The 14,062-nt window shown below is 51.6% G+C and overlaps 1 protein-coding gene across 1 annotated transcript in view; it reads left to right on the top strand.

Annotated features, from left to right (window-relative positions):
• Positions 1-2,368: 2,368 nt before the first annotated feature.
• ERGIC1 (endoplasmic reticulum-golgi intermediate compartment 1) overlaps positions 2,369-14,062 on the top strand; it is a 115,865-nt gene continuing 104,171 nt past the window's right edge. Inside the window, exon 1 of the mRNA XM_054488048.1 lies at positions 2,369-2,551. Coding sequence (XP_054344023.1) covers positions 2,532-2,551 — 20 coding nt within the window. The 5' untranslated portion in view covers positions 2,369-2,531. The remainder of the gene's footprint in view (positions 2,552-14,062) is intronic.

Below are 14,062 nucleotides of genomic sequence, written 5' to 3' on the forward strand. Positions count from 1 at the left end.
CTAGCGAATTAATAGTAACCTAATCACACGCCATGCCGACTTCTCCCAAGGAAACCTACAAGGTACCATGCGATTATATAACAGGGCACTGGCCTAGTCCATGAGCATTTGGGCAGTCAAGTAGCTAGCCAGGCTGCATAGGTGTATCAGCATTGGGTTTAGGTGTAAGTGTCTGAAAATACAGAATAACAATAGCTTAAATAAGACAGATGTTTGTTTCTCTTGGGCACGTGTTTGAGGACAGGTATTTTGACACTTAGAGACAGGGACTCAGGTTCTTTTTTTTTGTTGTTTTTTGAGACAGAGTCTCACTCTGTCGCACAGGCTGGAGTGCAGTGGTGCAATCTGGGCTCACTGCAACCTCTGCCTCCCAGGTTCAAGCGATTCTCCTGCCTCAGCCTCCTGAGCAGATGGGATTACAGGCACGTGGCACCACGCCCGGCTAATTTTTGTATTTTTAGTAGAGATGGGGTTTCGCCACATGTTGATCAGGCTGGTCTCGAACTCCTGACCTCAGGTGATCCGCCCGCCTTGGCCTCCTAAAGTGCTGCAATTACAGGCGTGAGCCACTGGGCCCGGCAGGAACTCAGGCTCTTTTTGTCTTGTTGCTCTGCTCTGTGGTGGCCTCCACCTTATGGTCCAGGATGGTGACACCTACATTCCCGGCAGCCAGATGGAGAAAGGGACACAGAGGGTAAAGCAGACATACCAACTATCCCAGACGCCCCACAAGACACTTCCCTTTACTTCTCAATGCCACATCTAGCTACAAAGGAAGCTGGGAAATGCAACTTTCACTGTGAGCACCCACATGCCCAGCCAAAAGTTGGGAGCTCTATCCCCACTCGAAAAGAGCAATGATAGTCAATCCTGTTTTCCTGTTTTGCGTTTACTCTGTGCCAGGCATTTGCTGACCTTGGAGATCATCCCAAATGCACACTTGATTCAGTAGGTCTGGCCTAGGGACAAGAGTCTGTCCTGTGATGGCCATGTGGCTGGTCTGTGGACCAGTTTGAGGAGGGAGGATGGGAGGTCAAAGATCCATCATTGCATGGTTTCTCCCACATGGGGCCAACGAATGACTGTTTGGAAGCAGTGGCTGCTCAAGGCCCCTTAACTCTCCCTGCTGCCCCTAGGTTTCCAGTTCAGGCTGAGATTTCCTTCTCTCCCCCAACAGTGTCAGACCACTGACACTGAATGAATGAATGAATGAATGAGTGAGTGAGTGAATGAAAAGGGAAGGCAGAGGTCAGGTCCCAGCATATGCTCTAGGGGAAGGGTTTGGTTCACCACGCCACCCTACCTCAGACCCCGTGCTGGTGCTGTCCCTTCTGAATCCTCCCGGAGGAACCAGCACTGCGGTTCCCCTCTATTTACACAGGAGGAAACTGTCCATTGACTCTGCTCTTTGAACCCGAGCCCTCACCATTCTCCCCTGGGTTTTTTCAAGCCTTGTGCCACCACAACCTTGGAGAAAGGGCCAGTGACAGAACCTGGGGGAAGTTCAGGGAAGTTCAGAGTGAGTTTCCCCTACTCAGGTCTTGTGTGACCTCAACTACCATCTCCTCTAATCCAGCAGTCACGGAAGCAGCTGTTCTGTATTCCTGAGGAGGAAACTGAGGCTCTAAGAAGGAGACAATCGGCACAGTCCACGTTGGCCAAGTCACAGTACAGGCCCCATCTGCCTCTGCCACAACCCTGCATGTTCTCGATGGACCTGGTTCAGAGCAGATGCTCTGTGAACGCCCACTGGAGTGAACCACAGGGGCAGATGGAAGCAGGGACAGCCACTGCCAGCCTCAATAGTTTCAGGTGCCTGGCACTGTGCTAAGCCAGTCTCCTGTTTCTCAGCTGATCCCCAGGAAAACCCTCTCGAGTAGGTGTCATCGTCCTCTGTGCAGATATGCAAAAGGGGCGTGGCGGGGGGGGCGCGCTCTGAGAAGCCCAGTGGCTTTCCCAGAGAGGCACGGCAGGGGCAGAGGTGGGTCCACCTTAACAGCCTAGGATGCCCGACCTCTTTCCTTCCCCCACAGTATTAGGCCCTCACTCAGAGCTAGACGCTGTGCACGGCCAAAGTCTGTATCACCCGCCCCCCCCCACCACTCAATCACAGTTCTGTGAAACTGTTTACAAATGCAAAAAACGGGGCTCGGAGAAGCAGAGAATTTGTCCGAGGTCATCCAAAGAGATGGAGAAGGAAATCTAAGTGGGAGGCTTGAAGGAATGAGTACTGGAGTCTTTGGGGGACTCCCTTCCCTTCCGACAGCCTCGACTCTCCGCCCCTTCCCTGCCTGCCCGCGGGCCCCTTTAACCGGGTGGCGGAAGGGGCGGCCGGGCGGGCGGCGCCCAATGGGCTGCGCGGAGCGTCACTTCCCGGCAGCGGGAGGCGAGTGGCGAGTGGCGAGTGGCTAGTGTCAGGGGGGCGGCCGGCGGGGGCGGGGCGGCCGGAGGAGGCGTTGGCAGCGGGCTGGGACCCACGCGGCGCCGCGGCCCGCCTGGCCTGCAGCGCTCCCACCCCCGGCGGCGGCACGATGCCCTTTGACTTCAGGAGGTGAGTGTGGCGACCCCGGCCAGTCGGGAGTTCCCTCAGCGGGCAGAGGGAGCGCCCCGGCACGCCGCGGACCCCTCCCGCCCTGCATGCAAAAGCGGCTCCCCGCCCTGTGCATGCCTCCGCAGGCCCCTAGGGATCCCAGGCGAGCCCCCTGCCGCACACGAAGCCAGCCAGAGCCGCGGAGGCCCCCTCGTGCAGCGGGAGACAAATCCACCCACCTTCCCTCCGCCGAGCCCCCTCCGCAGCCTGCCCGGATACCTTGCATTCCCCTCCCCCACACTAGGAAACATTTCCTCCCTCCTCCCAGATGGGAACAGCCCTTACACCCCAGCATCCCTCTCCTCCCTCTACTGAGCCTCCTTGGTGGACTCCAGCCCAGCTGACAGGTGGGGCAGGGCACCTGGAATGAGTCCGGAGGGTCCTGGGGCCCCGTGCAGCCTGCGGGCAGCTGGAGGGTTTTAGGTTTCTATAACCTGAGGCTCCCCCAGGCCGGGCAGATCAGGAGGCTTGCCCCCGCCCCTGCCTCCCTCAGCCCCAGCCCTGTCCGCTGGGTATGGGGGCACCATGGGAAGGGGAGGAGGCGCCTTGGGCAGGACTCTGCAGAAGGGCCACCGGGGTCTGGCCTTGGCTTTCTGCAGTCACCACAATGGGTCCTTTGTGGGGTCCAGCTGCCTCATGGTCTAGGTTGCATGGGGCATTCTGGAAGCCTGCGGGGGAGGAGATCTCCACCAGAGGTTCCCTTGAGGTGTGGAGCCCCAGGGGATGTCCTGGCCTGAGGCAGCCACACTTGGTGTCTGGCTGGGAAAAGAGCAGGGCTTTAATGCAGGGAGGAGCTGGATTAGAATCCTGGCTCTGCCCTTTCTACTGAACAGCTCGGTATATTCTAGAAGTTAGGGGCAAAGGCTCTGGGTTCAGAACTCCCTGTCGCTGCTCGGCTGACTGACCTCAGCAAGTCTCTGAGCGCTCTCAGTTTCACCACCTGCAAATTGGGGCTAAAAATAAGGTCTCCGCTTGTGACGACTGAGTGCGTGAAACACCCTTAACAGAGTCTGGCACGATTTAGAGCTCAGAAATAGGGCATTAGTGGATGGGGGGTGTTCTCCAGGAGGGGTTTTCTACATTCACAAAATAGTGATTCAGATGCCTGTGCCATAGGAGGTATTTCTTCCCCTCTTTTTACATGTGAAGGCAGTGTAAAGTGACAGTCTACCCAGAGAGAAAGGCCCTTAGCCTGCCATGACCCCCATAGCATGGGATATATTGGGGTTTAGGCCCAAAGAGGACACCGGCCTTGGACCTCTTGATTGGTTGACGTGGTTTTTCAGCCTGTCCGGGTCCCTGATACCAGCTAGCAAATGTTTGCCGGCTTCTTGCCCCTGCCGGGCAGCCCTGAGGCTAGCAGACCTAGGCAGTTTTGAACAAGGAGAGCCCCTCTGATGGAATTCAAGGCCAGTCCTAATAGCATCAGTTAAGTCTGGGCCATAAGAGCTGTGGTCGGCACATCAATTCCTGGTTCCACAAAGCCTCCCCTTACCCAGCCTGACCGTAGAGGTTCCTGCCACCCCCCTTACCCGCCCCCTGCCGCTGTGTGATTCAGTAGGTTTCGGTGATTTTGAGCTTGCTGGGGAAATTGCTGTTTTTGATCTTTTAATCCTTTCTCTCTGCACCTCACCATTTCCTACTGAGCAGGAAATGAGGCTCCAGGGATGAGAGCCTTATTTTGGACTTTATGGGTGCTAAATGGGAAGGGTAGACTTAGGTCTCAGGCCACACATGGCTCCCAACCTTGTGCTCCTTGAATTGGTGGCTTGTGGGGGCAGGTAAGGGAAGTAAGGAAAATGGGTAAGGCCAGCTCTCGCCTTTGGCCTTGGAAGGGCCCTGTATCAGGCATTGATATTTAAAGAGAGAAATGCTCAGCTCTGAGAAGCTGGCTAGTCTGGGTCCCCTTGGCATACTTCAGATCCCTGAGCGCCCAGGTGCCAGGGGGCCCAGCTTAACTAGGAAATACTCTCAGGGCTTACCGCGGAATGGTGAGAATGGATTCAGTGCTTCACATTTGCACCTCGGAGGATGAGCCATGTGTGCCCAGCAAACCTGCACTCTTTAAGCTCTGTGAACTACAAGGCTCCAGGACCTGGGTTCTACCATCCCCATGTGCCTTCCTCCTCTTCAGTGTGCATTCATCAAGCATTCATCAAGTGTCCAGTCCATGCTCAGCCCTCTGCCACAGACCCCACTGTGAGGAGGTGGGTGGCATGTGGTCCGGCTCTCTTTGCATTCCAAGATAAGGGAGGAGGGCTTGATGGGGTCCCAGGAGTAGGGGTGTGCGTGAACTGGCACGCAAGGAGCATCTACCACTGTATACACACTTTGGGGTGTAGACATCGATTCCCTTGTCACCTGAGAGAGGGGGTTTTAATCTTCATTTTAAAGCAAAGGAGAGGGGAGCTCCACTGAATAGAAGCTGTTTGCTCTGGCCATGCAGTGCGTGAGCTGGTGGATCTGGGATTTGAACTAGGGGCTGTTAGCTCCAAAGCCTTAGATCTGGGAGAAAAGGGAGAGCTCGGAGGGGCCCACCATCCTGTCAGCTCTTTTAAGAATTGTGGGGAGTGGAGAGGGGTATACCATGATTAGACCTCCTCCCCCAGTTCAAGGCCAGGGAAAACCAGCCTTCCTGCTCGTGTTCCTCTTCTTAAAATCAGAAGCAGGAAAAATAGTACACTCTTGCCCTTCCCTACAGATACTTCTGATTTTCTTACTGCCTGTAGAGCCAGCCTGGTGCAACTGAGTTCTGTGTTTTCCTGTCTGTGAAATGGGCATGAGGAGAGTACTCACCGAAGTAGAACAGTTGAGGAATGAGGCAGTGCGGAAAGCATTTAGACACAGAGTAAGCGCCCCATCTATTTTGGCTGCCATATTTATTTGTGTCATTTTATTTAAGCACCCATCATCTCCTAACACATTATATAATTCACTTAATTATCATGCTGCTTCTCTCTCCCTCCCATTAGTACATGAGCTCCGAAGGGCAAGAAGTTTTTATCTGGCTTCTTCAAGGTTGCATCTCCAGCACCTAGAACTGTGCTTGAGCCAAACTCAATCCTTGGAGATGCCTCTTGAAATCTGTCAAGGAAGCCATAGACATGACGTGACTTGATATGCCAGCTTCAGTGGGCAGATTTTCAGCCATTAGTGGAGAAATCTCCCCTCTCCACCCTTGAATCTGCCATTCCTAGATTGTTTTGGGGGTTAAGGAAGGAGGCAGAACGCAGGGGAGGGAGGCTGAGCTTTCGGTGATTTATTGTGTTTGCTTTGCTCTTGTTAAATTGTTTCACTAATGGCTGGATGTTGCAGTTGTGGAACTGGCCTCGTGACCCACATCCGGGTGTGTTGTTTCCAGTTCCGGCTGGCCTGGGGCCAGTAGCACCTGCTGCCTTCTGCACACCAGCCCGGAGTGGGTGAGGAGGGAAGATAACAGCATCCGGAAGCCCTGTGCCCAGGCCCAGTGGTGCCTGAGCACTGCCTTCCGGGAGGTGCAGGTGGCTGCTGTCCCACAGTGACAGCCCCCATGTTGAAACCCCAAGGCCTGGGGGGTGCCGCTGCACTGGCACTGACCAGATGTGCTCTGGGACCATTGACTTCCCCTCTCGGAGCCTCCATTTCTTCATTTTAAGGAGGGGATGTAAACTTCGCTGCCTCACCTGGTGGAGTAGATGTAGAGGCAAGTGTGATCAGTGCACACTTGCAGGATCAATGTGCAACGCAACTTGCAATGCAGGATCAGGCCCATAATTTGTGGGGCCCAGTGCAAAATGAAAATGTGGAGTCCCTTGTTGAAAAAGTATTAAGAATTTCAGGACGGCAGCAGCAGCGCATTCAGCCAAGCATGGACCTCTCTGAGTGTGTGACCCTGTGTGCCTGCACAGGTCATGCGGCCCTGATGGGGCTGGCCCTGCTGCAGGGCCTTGGTTTGGCCTCTACCATTTTTCACTCTGGCCTATCGAGTGGTCTTTCCCCTCCAGGATACCCCAGACCTCCTCAGGACTCCCTAGTGAGCTTTCCAAAGTTGATCTGATATTTTCATGTCCTGATTTCAGCCTTCAAATGGGGTCTCATTGCTCTGAAGATCCAGTGTGAATTCCTTTTTTTAAAAAAATTATATAGAGATGGGGTCTCGCTATGTTGGCCAGGTTGTTCTTGAACTCCTGGCCTCAAGTAATCCTCCTTCCTTGGCCTCCCAAAGTGCTAAGATCACAGGCATGAGCCACTGCGCCTGGCCCTGTCATAATTCCTTAGGCCCCAATAGGGAATGGGACCCTGGTAGCCCCATCAGTTCCTACACCAAGCTAAGCCCCAGCCACCACAGGGACCTCTGAGCACAGAGTTAACATTCAGCAGAGAGTAGCTAACATCAATGCCTGTATTTCTACCCTGCTGTTTCTTCCAGAAATAATTCCAAGGAAGTTGACAAGAACATATACTTTATAGCAAGTTTTAAAAAATATAAAATGGGCGCTGTGGCTCATGCCTGTAATCCCAGCACTTTGGGGGGCCAAGGTGGGCGGATTACCTGAGGTCAGGAGTTTGAGACCAGCCTGGCCAACATGGTGAAACCCCGTCTCTAATAAAAATACAAAAATTAGCCGGGCGTGGTGGTACATGCCTGTAATCCCAGCTACTCGGGAGGCTGAGGCAGGAGAATTGCTTGAGCCCGGGAGAGGGAGGTTGCAGTGAACTGAGATCTTGCCACTGTAGTCCAGCCTGGCCAACAGAGCGAGACTCTGTCTCAAAAAAAAAAAAAAAAAAAAAAAAGTGTATATATATGGGCCAGGTGTGGTGGCTCACACCTGTAATCCCAGCACTTTGGGAGGCCAAAGTGGGAGGATTGCTTGAGGATTGCAGGAGTTCAAGACCAAGCTGGTCAACGTGGCAAGACCCCATCTCTATGGGGAAAAAAAAATGGCCAGGTGTGGTGGTGTGCGCCTGTGGTCCCAGCTTCTTGGGAGGCTGAGGTGGAAGGATCACTTGAGCCCAGAAGGTGGAGGCTTCAGTGAGCCATGTTCGTGCCATTGCATTCCACACTGGGTAACAGAGCAAGATCCTATCTCAAAACACACACACACACACACACACACACATATACACATACACATATAGGCTTAAAAATCAGGGCAAAAAGAAAATAAAAATTAGACCAGAGAGAAAATTATGTGAAAAGGCCAGTATTTCGTGTTTATTGAACATTTGCTAGTGCCAGGCACTGTTGTAAGGATCTTACTGTATCAGCCCATTTAATTCTCCACAGTCCTACAAGGGAGGTACTGTTGTTACCCCACTTTACAGATGAGCCAGTGGAGGTGCCACAGAGTTCGGAAACACGGTCGTTCCCATTCCTGGAGCTGGGATTGGAACACTGCCATTTGGCACCAGAGCTCCACTGTGTCCTGTAGGCTCATCTCTAAAGCTTTCTCTTTTCCATTCACTAAATTCAGAGAGAACTGAGAACTCTTCTAATTGGATTCATTGGATTTCTCTTCACTAATCCTCACCCAACAGTGCTCATTAAGAAGCTTAAAGCCATCAACTTTTTTCCCCCTAGCCTCATGTAGCCTGACACCTGATTCTGAAATGGTCTTTAAAGACCCTCACACCAGCTAATGGCATCACCCTCGAGGGGCTCAGTTTTCCCACGCTGACCAGTGGGGGTTTTCCAGCTTAGAGCATCATGTTTACCTGCTCGCCGGGACATGGAATGAGATGGAATGTCCTCTCCTCCCAAGGCAGTTTGGATTCCTGACTATGGTGCTCTAGTAGCAGGAGACAGGGCTTTAGCCAGCTATGTCCTGGTTAAGTTACATTCCCCATCTGGTAATCCTTTCATATTTTATTTGGAGTTACTCCTAGCCAGTTTTCATCAGGCGTGGGAGAGACAGGCAGGGTGTGAAGAGGGCATTTGGGGTGAGGCTTACCTGGTACATCTAAATCAGTGAGCCTCAACCCTGGCTGTACATTAAAGTCTCTCATGATTCTAATGCACAGCCAAGACGGAGAATTGCTCTGAATTGGGAGAACCAATAGCAAGCAGGGCTGAGAGCACCAGGGGAGCCAGGTTGGGTGGCGGTGGAGAGCCTTGCCTCGGGAGGTTGGGGCGTGGAGTTCCGGTCCCACCCATCACTCCTGCGTGACCTTCGGCAAATCTGTTACCCCACCAGTAAAGTGGACAGTAAGGGGCCGTAACTTTCTACTAATAACCTTGCTCTTCAAAGTGCAGTCGCAGATGCCAGCTTCAGCAGCACCTTGGAGCTTGTTGGAAGTGGAGAATCTCAATGCCCACCTGGAATCTGAATCTGTATTTTAACAAGATCCCCAGGTGATTCATGTATTCATGAAAATGTATAAAGCCCTGGTCTGTATGATTGATTTGACTCAGTGTCCTCCAGTCTGTGTCCCTCCGTGCCGCACTGGCTGCCTCACTAAGGGCTCTGAAGAGTCCGGCACTGAGCGAACCAGAGTTATTTGGCTCAGCCCAGCATTTGCCACATGTATAGTCTCAGACACCCTGTTGTTTATGGAGCAGCTAGTACCATTTCTCAAAACACAGTTTGGGAAACACAGCCCTAATTGATCCTTTAAGGAAGTGGCAGTTAACCTAATTGTCTGTTGTCAGCTTTAACTTTTAGGTCTATTAACTTAATTACATCGATTGTATATGTGGGAAAAGTACAGGACAGGGAAAAAACCTCCAACGCTGGCTGTATTTGTTTTAAAAAAATCTTGACCCACGGGAGAGGCAGGGTGAACTCAGGGTTCTCCATACAGCCAAGAGCCAGGGGACATGTGGGGTCCTTTACAGATACCTCTTCTCCCTCTGAGTGGGCATGATCCTTCCTGTTTTATGTCCAGAGAAACCGACCCTCAGAAATGCTGGGTCACAGCTGGTGCATCTGACAGCGTAATCCTCATGCCCTTGACAATTAGCCTTCCTCCTGGCACCTGCCAGGCAGCACAGCTACACAGGAAGGAAGATCCGCTTGAAATGGACAAACCATTCTGTTTCTCCAAAAGGTGGAAACCCTATTCGAGATGAGAGGCCTGGCTGTAATTACAGTTAGTATAGTCAGAGGACCCGGATGTCCCTGATGTACTGGGGACTGGTGTTGTGATAGCCCCTCCATACTTTAGCTTTCCTTTCTCAGATTCTGGTCTGGGTCTTGAATATCTTTGAAGGAGAAGAAGTAATGCTCATCTTATTAGCAATACCTCACGGCCCTTCAGCTTGTAATGTCTTGAGCACTGGGCTAGGCATGTCATTGGACTTATAAAATCACACTGGCCTTACAGACAGATACAGTGATTCATGATTTATTTTCTTTGTTTTATTTTTAAAGTTAGTGTATGATAAAATTAGTGTGTGTTTGTGCACTCTTCTATGAAATTTAAGACTTGTTTATCATGTAATCACCACCATCCAGATACAGGACAGCTCCATCTCTATCACCCCTCACATCTCATGCTGTCACTTTATAGTCATACCATTAATTTGGTTATTTTTTGTGTGGTAAGAATACCTAACATCAGAGCACCCTCTTTTTTGAGACGGAGATTCATTCTTGTTGCTCAGGCTGGAGTGCAATGGCGCAATCTCGGCTCACTGCAACCTCCACTTCCCAGGTTGAAGCAATTCTGCCTCAGCCTCCCAAGTAGCTGGGATTACAGGCATGCACCGTCAAGCCCAGCTAATTTTGTATTTTAGTGGAGATGGGGTTTCGCCATATTTGCCTATTTTAGATACTTCATGTAAGTGGAATCATGCAGTATTCATTCTGTGTCTGCCTTATTTCACACAACATAATGTCCACCAGGTTCATCAATGGTGTCACAAATGACAGAATTTCCTTTTTTAAGGCTGAGTAATATTTCAAGGTGTATATATACCAATATTTACCCATTAATAGACATTTAGGTTGTTTCCACATCTTGGCAGTTATGAATAATGCTGCAGTGAGCATGGGAGCGCAGATGTCTCTGAGATCCTGATTTCAATTCTTTTGGATAAATACCCCAAAGTGGGACTGCTGGATCCTATGGTAGCTCTATTTTTAATTTGTTGAGAAATCTTCCTCCTGTTTTCCATAGTGGCTGCACTATCTTTCCTTCCCACCAGTGGTGTACAAGGGTTCCCTCTCCCCACATCTTGCCAACGTGTCTTCTGTTTTTCTGGTAATAGCCATCCTAACAGGTACGAGGTGCTATTTCATTGTGATTTTTATTTGCATTTCCCTGATGAGTAGAGATTTTGAGCATCTTTTCAAGATCTTAGCCATTTGTATGTCTTGTTTGGAGAAATATCCATTCACATTTTTTGTGCTTTTTAAAATTGGAGGGTTTTTGGCCAGGCATGGTGACTCATGCCTGTAATCCCAGCACTTCGGGAGGCCAAGGTGGGTGGATCACCTGAGGTCAGGAGTTCAAGAACAACCTGGCCAACATGGAGAAACCCCATCTCTATTAAAAATACACAAATTAGCTGGGCGTGGTGGCATGCGCCTGTAGTCCCAGCTAGGTGGGAGGCTGAGGCAGGAGAATTGCTTGAACCTCCGGGAGGCGGAGGTTGCCTTGAGCCGAGATTGCGCCACTGCACTCCAGCCTGGGTGACAGAGTGAAACTCCGTCTCAAAAATTAAATAAAATAAAATAGGAGTTTATTTTTGCCACTGAGTTTAAGGAGTTGCTTATATATTCTGGATGTTAGCCCCTTATCAGGTGTATGGTTTGCAAATGTTTTCTTCCATTCTGTAGTTGCTTTTGCACTCTGTTAATGTTTTCTTTATTAATTCAATTTTAAAATGGTAAGCCAAGGTACAGAGCTGGAATGGGAATGGCCCAGGACACAGCTGGTGAGGTACGGGGCTGGGGTCCCGGAGCCTGGCATCTCACACGGTGCTATCCTGCTTTGCTGATTTTTCTTGTTGATTTTTTTTATTCTTCACTAGATCTTCTCCCCCTCCCACTTTCACACCAGGAGTCACCAACATATAGAATTACCCAAAGTATCCTTTGAGAACTTTGGGAAACCCTGGTGATATTTGGCGTGTTTTGATGTCTTGCTGGGTCCGAGAGTATGTTCATGGTGTGCAGAAAGAGTCTCCAAGTCTTCAGGGGAAAGTGGTATGTAGCGGTCCAACCCTGGCCACCCTTTCTGAATGGTCTTCTACCTTGCAAACCCCTCTGGGGACTGACCACAGGTCCCCTGGGGAACGCTGTCAAGTGCCCTTGGAACTGACCCTCACATTGCACTCGTTCGGCAGAACTCTCTGGATTGAAATCCCTTCCTCAGTGTTTACCAGCTGTGGGGCCCAGGACAAGACACTTTGCCTCTGCAAGCCTCAGTTTTCCTCATCTGCAAATTGGGGTGCTCATACTTTCTTTGCGGAGATTTTGTGAGGGTGAGATGAGCTCATGTGGAATGTGAGACAAGTGTACTTGGAGGCGGGAGGACATTTCCCTCTTCTCTGCCTTTCCTGGCGGCATAGTCCTGTGCACCTCGCCGAGCCGTGATAGATGTCAGTGGTGGGTCTTCTGGTAGGTGGACGTGGTAAAACCAGGGCCTCCGGGGTTTGCAGGGCACAGATGCAATCACATGGGAACACCTGAGATGGTCAGACCCAGAGTTAGACCCCTCTCCCTTTGTGGTACCCACACGGCCATAGATGTCAAACACCAGTCTGTGGTAAGGGAGAAAGTGGCCAGAGGGTCACACACTCAGGCGCCCCTACCTATCAGCAAGTACCTCAGTAGGTGATTGGGCAAGATGTGGGCCGTGGCTACCTGGAGCACGAGGCCCTATGGGGAAGGGACAGCTGACATGCAGCTCTGTTGCTTACTGCCTACAGATGCTCTGATTTTTCAAGAGACGATGAAAATGTGATAAATTGCGTGAAAATGGTTGGCCACTGATCTCAATTTTATTTCTGTTAAACACCAAACAAATCTTTCTGAGGGCTGACAATGGCCTGTGGCAGGCAGGGTGCCGCCGCGTGTGTCACACATGGCAGTGTGACCAGGACAAGCTCGGGGTGGGCAGGACCTTGGGCTTGTGGGAGGTGGCCTGGTGGGCATGGACTTGAGGCTGGAGGGAGAGGAGTGAGGGACCCACAAGTCAATTGCTTTGGGCACAGGCAGCCTCGGGGCCCCATCCCACGCTAAGCCCCCTCCCACCCGGGGCCTGGACTGGCCCTAGGACCTTGACTCCTTCAGGTGTCAGCTGGGGCTCCCTTCCTCTGATGGTGTGGGAATGGCACCACCGGCCCCTGCCATTGGACCTACTGTCCTCTTTGGTGGTCCTAGGGCTGGCCCAGGTCCCTTTGGAGTGACACACCCCTTTTTGCAGATCCTTCAATACCTTCGTCCCCAGGGTGTCTTTCAGGTGACTTCCCAGGGCTATGCTGTGACAACAGTAGTGCCCACAATAGTCACTGCTTATCGAGTGCTAGACTAAAGGCTTTTCTTGGATTCCCTCAGTCCATCCTCAAGTCAGGTAGGAGCCATTTCCCATTCCCATCTTCTTGAGGAGGACGCAGGGGTATACAGGGGGGAAGAGGACTTGGCCGAGGTCACACAAACAGCGGGTGATGCAGCCAAGACCCAAGTGCCTGTCTCCGTGCCAAAGCTGCCTTTCTTAGCCAGTATCATGCCCCAGGAGGGGAGTGTTGTTGCCTTGATTTTTTTGCAACCCCTCCATGGATACCCCCCATCTACTCAGTTGTGTTTATAGTCTGTTGCCTTGGAGGCAACACACTGTAGAAGTGGAAGCCTTGGGGGGCCCTGGTTGCTGGAGAGGAGGCCGGGCCTGGTGACCATTTCCTACCACCCCTTGCATCTGTGGGCGAGAGATTATGCTGAGCCCCTGCCGGGGGAGCCAGGAGGGCGTGCAGCACTTCCTGTGGGCAGTGGGCAGGGCTCGTCCTCTTGCCGGAGGATGCTCTGGCCAGTCCCCAGGGCCCCTGTCCACAGACCAGGAGCAGCTGGGCCATAGAGTCATCTGTTGGTTGAACACGTTGATTGAGGGCCTGTGTGCCAGGTATCATTCTAGAAACTGGGGACATGGTGCTGAGCCAAACAGACAACCCCTGCCCTGCAACTCATGATTTAAAATTCATGTTTTAATTCTGGTATTTTGCTTCTCTCTCTCTTTTAACTAAATACACTTTTTATTTTGGAATAGCTGAGATTTACAGAAAAGCTGCAAAGCTAGTACAGACACCCTACATCCATTCCGCGAGGGTCCCCACCTTCCAATACCACATTCTCACCACTAAGAAGCTGACCTTTGCTCATGAATAGTCTCTAAACTCTGGGCTTTATTTGGATTTTGCCCGTTTTCCACTGATGTCCTCGTGGCACCCCAGGATCCCATCCAAGGTCCCACATTTGCATCCAGAGCCGTGTGTCCCCAGGCTCCTCTGGGTGGGGGCAGTTTCTCGGTCGGTCCCTGTTTTCTATGACCTCGGCA

This window comes from Pongo pygmaeus, chromosome 4 (assembly GCF_028885625.2).
Source record: "Pongo pygmaeus isolate AG05252 chromosome 4, NHGRI_mPonPyg2-v2.0_pri, whole genome shotgun sequence".
Classification (NCBI taxonomy): Eukaryota; Metazoa; Chordata; class Mammalia; order Primates; family Hominidae; genus Pongo; species Pongo pygmaeus.